General features: G+C 40.7%; 1 protein-coding gene across 1 annotated transcript; it reads left to right on the top strand.

Annotated features, from left to right (window-relative positions):
* Positions 1-8,306: 8,306 nt before the first annotated feature.
* LOC122027413 (auxin-responsive protein SAUR71-like) lies at positions 8,307-9,055 on the top strand. Its single transcript, XM_042586363.1, has one exon. The coding sequence runs from the start codon at positions 8,407-8,409 to the stop codon at positions 8,800-8,802; it is 396 nt and encodes a 131-aa protein (XP_042442297.1). The 5' UTR covers positions 8,307-8,406; the 3' UTR covers positions 8,803-9,055.
* Positions 9,056-9,261: the final 206 nt, after the last annotated feature.

A 9,261-nucleotide genomic window follows, 5' to 3' on the forward strand; every position in this document is an offset into this window, starting at 1 on the left:
TCGTGACAAGTCAATGTGGTAATCGTCCGTGCCATCTGAAAAATTGAAATAAAAATAAGTCAGTACAAAATCGACTAACCAGTACAAAACTGGTTTATTTCAATTTATATATATACGCATAGTACCAACATAATAAATCAAGAAAAATAAATCTTCTCGATTTTCAGGAGTTCAAGTCGACAATTAGAACTGATCTAATTGGTCAGACCCATTGGATCGGTTGATTATCCAGATCCTAAGCTTAGTCCATTGTCCTTAATTAGAACTAATCTAATTGGACAGGGATTTGTCCTTAATTAGAACTAATCTAATTGGATAGAGATTTTTGTACCTATGTTTTGTTACTTTTAATCTAAGACCATTTCTACCAATTTCAGACTTATTGATCAAACTCAGGTCCGTTTGATCAAACTAATATTCATTGGTTTAAGTCTGACTGATTAGAATAAATCTAATCATTTGATCAAATTTGACCCATTTGATCATATTTGGTCCAAACGCAATCAAATTGGTTCGATTAAACCAACTAATGATTTAAACCTGAACCGGATCTAAGTGGACCAAAATTACTCTTGACCATTTATCATTAATGGTGAAATTAATTGAACTCAATTTTCAATTAATTAACGAAGCAAATAAAATTAATGCTACATTATGCATTATTTTATAAAATTTATACTTTAATTAAAAAACATAAACATATTATGTTTCTTAATTTAATTTCAAATGCATGCAGATTTATAATGAAACCTTATTACTAATTTTTTATTTAATTTTCAAAAATCAAACTTTTCCTTTTTTGACTGTGCTTCGTCATTTCACGCTTTACCGTTTTCTTCGCTACATGATGCACGCCGCACACGCCGCATGCCGCACACTATGCAACCTCAACGGACTCAGTTGCAATTGCGACGGACATTGTCGCTAGGCTTGTCAACCTTTGTCGGTGGTAGTCGGTCCTTTCCGGCACCAAAAAAAATCTTTAGGCCCGACAGATCATCGACGATGATTCTACCCGTCCTAACCACCAACACATAGCCGGCCAATCAGGATGCCATCGACGGCCACGGACTGCCGTCGTCGGCAAATCCAGCGATCTTGATTTTACTAATTTGGCACGACATGTATGCTACGACACATTAGTCGTGCAAAACAGTGACGAGAAATGACGAAGCGATACAAAAAATTTCCAAACAGTGATTTCATAATTTGTATCCATGTATTTAGAAATAACATAGCTCTAATACCAATGTAGATATATTCTAAATGCATGAAAGAGGAATTAAATTAAAGCAGTAAAAACTTACAGCGATCTCCCGCAGATCCGCAATCGGCAATGACGAAATTCGCTGTCGAAAGAACGATCACAGGATCGGAAAGTCCTCCGTAATTCCACGAACCAAATCTCACCGTCTCAGATATTCTCTTTCCTCTCTCTGCATTGCACACTAGTAATTTCACACACCTAATGATCCTTGGATGCGCCCCTTTATATAGGGAAATAAACCATGGGCATAATGGACTTTTCCCTTATGAGTAGTGGGGAACGTGGGCATGTTCTCACGTCCCCACTCTCCCCATTTCCAACAATACGGTGTTAGTTGATATGAATAAGAAGGTGACAACTGAAGAAGTGGATCTAACTGGCTTTGGCCCACTTCTAAGTCCTCTAATATATCCAGAATGAGTATCGATGACCTGATATAAATTTTGAAGAAAATAAAACATATGATATGATGATATATTGTGCATGTGGATAAAGTTTTAACTCAATAGTAAATAGCAACCAAACAAGAAGATTATGAAATGCAGATATACTAAAAAAAAAACAAATCTCCTACCGTACACAGTTGGATATGAAGTTTGTAAGAAAAGGAAAAATAGTATCTATATTTAGTTTTTAGTCTATTAGAGTAACATTATGAGTATGATTAAGTGATGGCTAATATTTTAAGGGTCTATCCAATTGCATTGGTGATTCACTTCGGGAACTTTAATGGGAACATAGGATGGGAGGATTTTATTCCTTTATATTATAAATGTAGCCAAGGTGGTCCCTTAAGACAATTTTTCTTGTAATTCCAAGCACTTGTACATTGATTAAAATGAAGCATTTGAACAAAAAGGAAAAATTATATTTAAATAGAAGCATTCGGCAAGCAAATAGAACGTGTATCACAGACCTGATTACAAACTATATCTATAATTTGGACGATATCGATGTCCTTTTCTAGATTTTTGTATTTGAATACACTCATCAAGTAGTTTCATCATATCATCCTAGAAAAAATAAATATGTTAAAAATATCATAAAAAATAATTATATATAGTTAAGAACAAATTTACTAAATAAGGTCATAACATACATATGTAGTTTTGGTCGTGCCCCCAATCTACCCTTTTGATGAGTTTCATTAAATATAGAAATCCAATCTTTTCTTTGTGACTAACCGGTCTAAAAAAAAAATAATGTGTTAAAATTTTAATCAACAAGAAATATTTAAAAACTATAAAATTAGCACTTACATCGTCGTAACTATATTGAATAAATGATTTAGAATCTCCGCGATGGTTATATGGGAATTTCCCTTGATTTTCAGCATTTGTTATATATCATTTTCTATAGCACAAAATTTTGTATAAATAAAAAAATAGTTTTAAACAAATAATTAATTTTTTACATAAAAAAGATATTTGTTATAGAATGAGTTATCTGAAATGTCTTAGATTCAAACAGAGCACACATATAGTCCATTCATCTTGAGTCTCACAAAACTTGACCTAAATATGCTATTGGTGCTCAATGGGAGGAAGGTGTGATAGCTTCTTATAATGGTTATGTTATTTAGTTATATTGTCTCTATACCTTGCACTCATTAATCGGTCAGTCTCCTTTATGACCAACTCTGAACTCTTCTGAAAATTGATATCAATAGTAACTTGAAAAAAATAAATCTATATTGCATATGGTTTGCAATAAAGGGGTGGTTATAAATATGTTGAATTACTTATACTTACTGATAATCGATTGTATATCATCCTTTTATTATTAGCAGGGACGTGCTTCCAACTCTCAACTTGTAAGAGAGCAAACTTCTTTATCGAGAGACCTAACTCGGTAAATAAAAATAATTATATTCTTGTAATTTTTTTTACATTGATCACTGTTTCAATAACCCTTAGAAAAATTATCATATTTTTTTCTCTATTTATCCTTTTTTTTTTTTTTGATGTGATCAAATGAGTAGAGAAATTTAGAGGTTAATGGGGAGTTAATTAATTGTAATATTTACTTGTACTGAATTATAATATTTTACTTTTACTTGATTTATTATTTGTTATTACCCTAACTTATTGATGCACATGAAAAATAGAGAGATTGTAAATATCCCGGATAAGTTTTGATGTGATTAACCAGGTTAAGTTAGATTCTACGCTTTTGATATCTTGTGTCTAAGTGTGCAAGGACTTAGGAACATAAGAAGTCGAGCGGAAAACGCAGCGGATGAGAAGGATGGCACAGAAAGTAAGTCGACGTGCTCATTGCATTCGAGGGATGAGAAGTTGTGGAAGAGTACACTAATGGAGCGAGAATGACGCGCGCGGCGCTTCCGAAAGACAAGCGGAGCGGAAGATTGCTCAAGGAGAGAAGGTTGGAGTTGGGTTTGAGTAAGCTCAACTCTCGATGGCTAGAGAATCACCTATTCGACTAGAGCATCAGCCAAACAAGTCAATTTTGTGTTGACTTGTCTAGGCGTTCGAACTCTAGATGTCCAAACTACCTTGGATTAGAACTAGCGCCCTTTGGAACCGTTGTGACGAGTATAACACTTGGAGTCCATGTCAGCACCAATACAGGTGTCTGGATCGGTCGAGGTGCTTGGGCAACGATAAAACATTATCATCAGGTCATTGAAGAGTCGTTGCAAGCAGATAAGGCACACCGTTTTTTTTTTTTTTGGGGGGGGGGGGGGGGGGGGCCCGGGTCCAGGTGTCCTGAGATGCTATGTCAACAAACGACTAGTTTGACCAGTAGACTATAAATAGAGTCATAGTCCTAGAAGTTAGGGACAACACTTGTTTTCAATTGTCTACTACTTTCTAAGTTTTCTATACTTAATTGATATAAGAGGCTACTATGTCATAAGGAGATTCGTAGTGAAACTTTTAAAATTTGGATTAGTAACCTTTTAATTATAAATCAAGTAAATCAGTATTGTCTCTAATTTTTTTTCATGTTTATTTTGATTAATCAATATTGTCTGTCTTTGTTAAAATTGAAAAGCAAAAGAAAGTGTGTATTGTATTAATAAAGCAATTCATTCCTTTCTTACCAGCCACACCAGGACCAACAAAGATGACGGATCGACTTGTCTTGCCCTGCCCCATCCTACCAAATGACCAACCCACTGTTAGGATCGTTCGTACTCGGCTAGAGAGGGGGGGTGTGAATAGCCGACCCCAAATCGTCGTTTCTTTCTACAGAACGTGTTAGCGCAGCGGAAAATACAAAGAAACGAAAGAGAAGAAAACCAAACCTTAACACAAGGATGTAACGAGGTTCGGAGATTAGGGCTCCTACTCCTCGGCGTGTCCGTAAGGTGGACGAGTCCAGTCAATCCGTCGGTGGATGAGTCCCCGGAGAACCGGCTAATACAATATACTCCTTGTGGGTGGAGAAACCTCGCCACAAACGTTTGCAACAGCAAACAAAGAGTACAAGAACAGTAAGAAAAGCAATACAATATGAATACAATAGCACTCTACCAATTGCTTGCTTTCTTGTTGACTGGAGGTGAAGCAGCAACTTCACAACCCAAACGTAGCAGCTTGTCGACGGAGGAAGCTCACGCGAAGCTTGAGGCGAGCTCAATCAAAGCTCGGTTGAGCGAAGCTTTAGCGGCGAAGAGCAAGTTCTAGGAAAGAGAAGAAGGCGTTGTGCATTCTCGACCCCTTTATACCAGAAGAAGGCGGTGAAGAAACTGGCGTTGCGTCAGCGCTAGAACCCTGATCGTCCGTGGACCGATCGGGAAAAGCCTTCGCTTGTTGTCTCCGATCGGTCCATGGACCGATCAGGAACCTCTGATCGTGCCGTGGGGACCGATCGGGCCGATCGGTCCCCGGGCATCGTCGAAGCTTCCAGAGTTGGCCAACTCTCGTGGAATATGATCGGTCCGGACCGATCCCGCGTCCTGATCGGTCCGGGACCGTCGGCTCAAGCGATCGGTCCCCGCAGGCCGTCCGGTAAGCCTGAACCATGATCACCTTACATTTGTCATCGATCGGTCACGGATCGATCGGATACCAACGTCGGATCGATCTGCAGGACCGATCCGAGCTAATTTGCCCAAACCAAGTCCCAAACCTTCCAAACCAATATCCGGTCAACATTGACCTATTGGTACATCTTGCTTAGTATCCGGTCACTCCCTTGACCTGCTAAGACTCCCCACCAAGTGTCCGGTCAATCCCTTTGACCCACTTGGACTTTCCTCTTCGTGCCAAGTATCCGGTCACTCCTATGACCTACTTGGACTTCCCATCACCAGATGTCCGATCACCCTTGATCCATCTGGATTTTCCCTTGCCCGGCTTCACTCACCAGGACTTTCACCTAGCTTCACTCACTAGGATTTTCACACTGCCTAACATCCTAGTTAGGACTTTCTCACTGCCTGGCTTCACTCACCAGGACTTTCCAACTGCCTAACATCCCAGTTAGGACTTTCCCACTGCCTGGCTTCACTCACCAGGACTTTCCACACTGCCTAACATCCTAGTTAGGACTTTCCCATTGCCTGGCTTCACTCACCAGGACTTTCCACACTGCCTAACATCCCAGTTAGGACTTTCCCACTTGCCAAGCTCCCTGCTTGGACTTTTCCCGTGCCAAGCTCCCTGCTTGGACTTCTCCAGTGCCAAGTCTCCATACTTGGACTTTTCGCGTGCCAAGCTCCCTGCTTGGACTTTTCCAGTGCCAAGTCTCCATACTTGGACTTTTCAGGTCAACCAGGTCAATCCTTGACCTAGGGTTGCACCAATAATCTCCCAACCATCTATTCTTGTCTCACATCAAGAATAGAACTCTCTCACGAGTGTCAAACATCAACATGCAACTCAACTAGGTCAACCTTGACCTAAGGTTGCACTGACATTCTTCCCAAGTCAAACATCAAAATACAACTCGAGTCAAGTCACCTCGAGTCGGGTCAACCAGGTCAACCTTGACCTAAGGTTGCACCAACACCCACCACGGGCCGATCCACCCTGCCATGAGTCGATCGATTTGATAGTTCTACGTACATACATAGGAGGCAAATTATAATTTAGTGTGTTTTTGAGAATAATAAAATATTGATATGTATTTTGAGAATTCTGAAACTTCGTGTGCACATTTGGAAATTTGCTGTACAGGAACGTTATTTTTTTTTATGATTCCAATACAATGAACAGACCGCTTGATCTTTGCTAAAAAATCATCTAACAATTTAATTTCATCCCAATAATTACATTTTTCTTTAATAAAAACACCTAAAATTTTAAGGATAAGATTTGAATCTCCTAAAGTAAAATAAATTTATGGGCTTATTTAGGTAAAACAAAATAATTAAAATTATAATATGATGGATTAAATATCATCTTGAAAATTATCATTTAATAAGTTATTTTCTCTTATTTTTTTCAAATTTACAGGAGTATTTTTGTAATTTTACAATATTAGAGGACTTTTAAAAAGAATAAAATTACATGGTGGAATTGAATTTGATTAAATAAAATCGATTTGAATTTTTAAATTAAAAGTGAAGGGGCATTTGTCAAAATCAGAGGCAGCAATTCCACCCGTGATCCGGATTGTACGGCACGACGGTGACGACGATGCCTTTGGCGGCTTTGGAATCTAAATATAATCCGACAGGTTGTGACGGTTGGTCCGATATATTTGTCTTTTATCCCCTCCTTCAATATAGATACTCTTTTATTTATTCGAAATCAAAGTTTATGCAAAGAAAATTTCCAATTTCGAGAAAAACTTAGATTAATGGAAGCATAATAATTAAAAAAATAAAAATATTGTATGAATTTATTTATTTTCTTAGAATAATTGAAAAGGTTGGTGTGGCGTGGGTCCTTACCGGGGAGCGAATGAGCTGGAATGATAACGGAGTCGTTGCTGCTCGGTGGCGGTGCGCGGAGGTATCCAGAATCCTTATCCAACGCCGTTAAGTAGCCATGGACAACCGGCGTACGATGAAATTGCGGGCGCGCTACACGTGCTCTCTCCCCATTCGACGATTCAGTTTAAGTCAGACTTCCCAGCATCGGCAGGACTCGATCCGGCGGAGCAGCGGAAGCGAGCAGACGTGGCGATCACGTGCGAGAACAGCGAAGCGACGCGGTCGACACCCGCTGATGCTTCTGGCCCCACCGGTTAGAGAGCAGGTGGGTCCCGCCGCACTAAAACCGTGTGGGACAGGCGCGGGTGGAACTCTACATCGACAGGTAGGGTAGTTCGATGGTCCAGTGACAATAAGGCACAAGGGAACAGGACCTGGCGGGGTCCAATTGGAGTTGGTCCTCGTGGTCCCTCATAACTGAGGTTCAGAACCTGGAGGAAATCCATTTCGCCCACAGTTTGATCCGGTTTTGAGTTTCGATTGATTTTATGATGCAAAATTCTATCAAATTCTCAACCGGAAAAAGACTCTCTCTCTTCTTCTTCTGCTTGTTCTTTGTCCTTTTCCCTAAACGGTCAAATTAGATGGAGCAGATTGATCAAACGAGGTTAAGATCTTTGGTCCACATGGTCAAAATCCAATACCCAGTCCAGAATGGGTAATAAAAAGGATGAAATTGGGTGGGTTCGTTTGGGTCAATGGCAGAGTGCAAATTTGTTTATTTTTTGCGCTATAAATAACGCAACGTGGGTGGGCCCCGCGACCGGGTTGCTCATGATACCCGTACCGCTGGGACTACGGACATGATCACGGAGCGCCTCTCTCTTCCAAGACACGGTCTAGGAATCTGCAGCCGTTAAGATGGGATCTAATACTTGGCGTGGGCGACACGTGTATAATATATTTCTGAGCACTCAGGAGGATCGTTATTTGATACTGGTGCTGATTTGTCTGTTACAGGGAATAGCTGACTCTTGCTTCGTGTACGTCTCTAAGTACTCCTCGCTTCTGCTTTGTTTTTGTTTTTATTTTTATTTCGGTAAAAAAGAAAGAAAGAGATGTTAATACACTCTTTCTCCGTTTTTTTTTCCAATTAAAATTAGAGAAGGAAGGAAGTTTTATAAATAGCTGAGAGAAGCAACCCCATTTGCCCTCGTACTCTATTCGTCCTCTTCTTTCGTTCCGGCCATCGAACCCTAAACACTCTCCGAGCTCGATCACCGGGAAGGCGATGATGCCGATGCGGCTCATCCGGCGGCTCTCCCGGGTAGCGGATTCGTCATCGCAGCACGCCTCGCCGCCTGCCGCCAAGGGGCGGCGGGAGCTCCGGACGGTGCCCCAGGGGCATGTGCCGATGTGCGTCGGCGAGGAGATGGAGCGATTCGCCGTCCCCGCGGAGGTCCTCGGCCGGCCGGCCTTCCTTGAGCTCCTCCGCCGCTCCGCCCAGGAGTACGGCTACGAGCAGCGCGGCGTGCTCCGAATCCCCTGCCCCGTGCCGCTCTTCCGCAGGCTCCTCCTCCTCTCGTCCTCCTCCACCACTGCGAACAAACTCGCTCTGGACGAGCTCCTCCTATCGCTACCGGAACACCTCCCGTCGTCTTCCCCGGCCGACCTGAGCCTCAACTAGGGTTTCGGAGCCTCTTAATTAGGGCTTTTTTCCTGTGTTTGTGCCCGTGTACATATGCTATCCTGCGCCTTAATTGGGCCACGAAGGGCTGTTTAGGGAATTAATATTTTTCCTTTGCGCATTAATTTTTTTTCCCTCTTTAAAAGAAGGAATAGAAGTTGCTGCGGCAATGAATAGTGTACATGCTTAAAGAAGCTGTTTTTGGTGTGAGATTTATTGATATTATATTAATTGTTAATTAAGTGAGACTTAATGGAGGTTTTTTTAAAATTTTTTTTCTTATTTTTTGAAATATAATAGACATAAAATTGTCGAGGAGTCAATTTCAAGTTGGATTGCGCCGTCGATTCAACAAAGTGAACTAATGTGTTAATTATTTTTATAAAAAAATTCTGATCGTACAAAGTAAAACTCGAACTGACAGCTGAAGAAGAGCATCTGTTCTCCTTCCGGGATGTA

This window comes from Zingiber officinale, chromosome 10A, assembly GCF_018446385.1.
Source record: "Zingiber officinale cultivar Zhangliang chromosome 10A, Zo_v1.1, whole genome shotgun sequence".
In the NCBI taxonomy this organism is placed as follows: domain Eukaryota; kingdom Viridiplantae; phylum Streptophyta; class Magnoliopsida; order Zingiberales; family Zingiberaceae; genus Zingiber; species Zingiber officinale.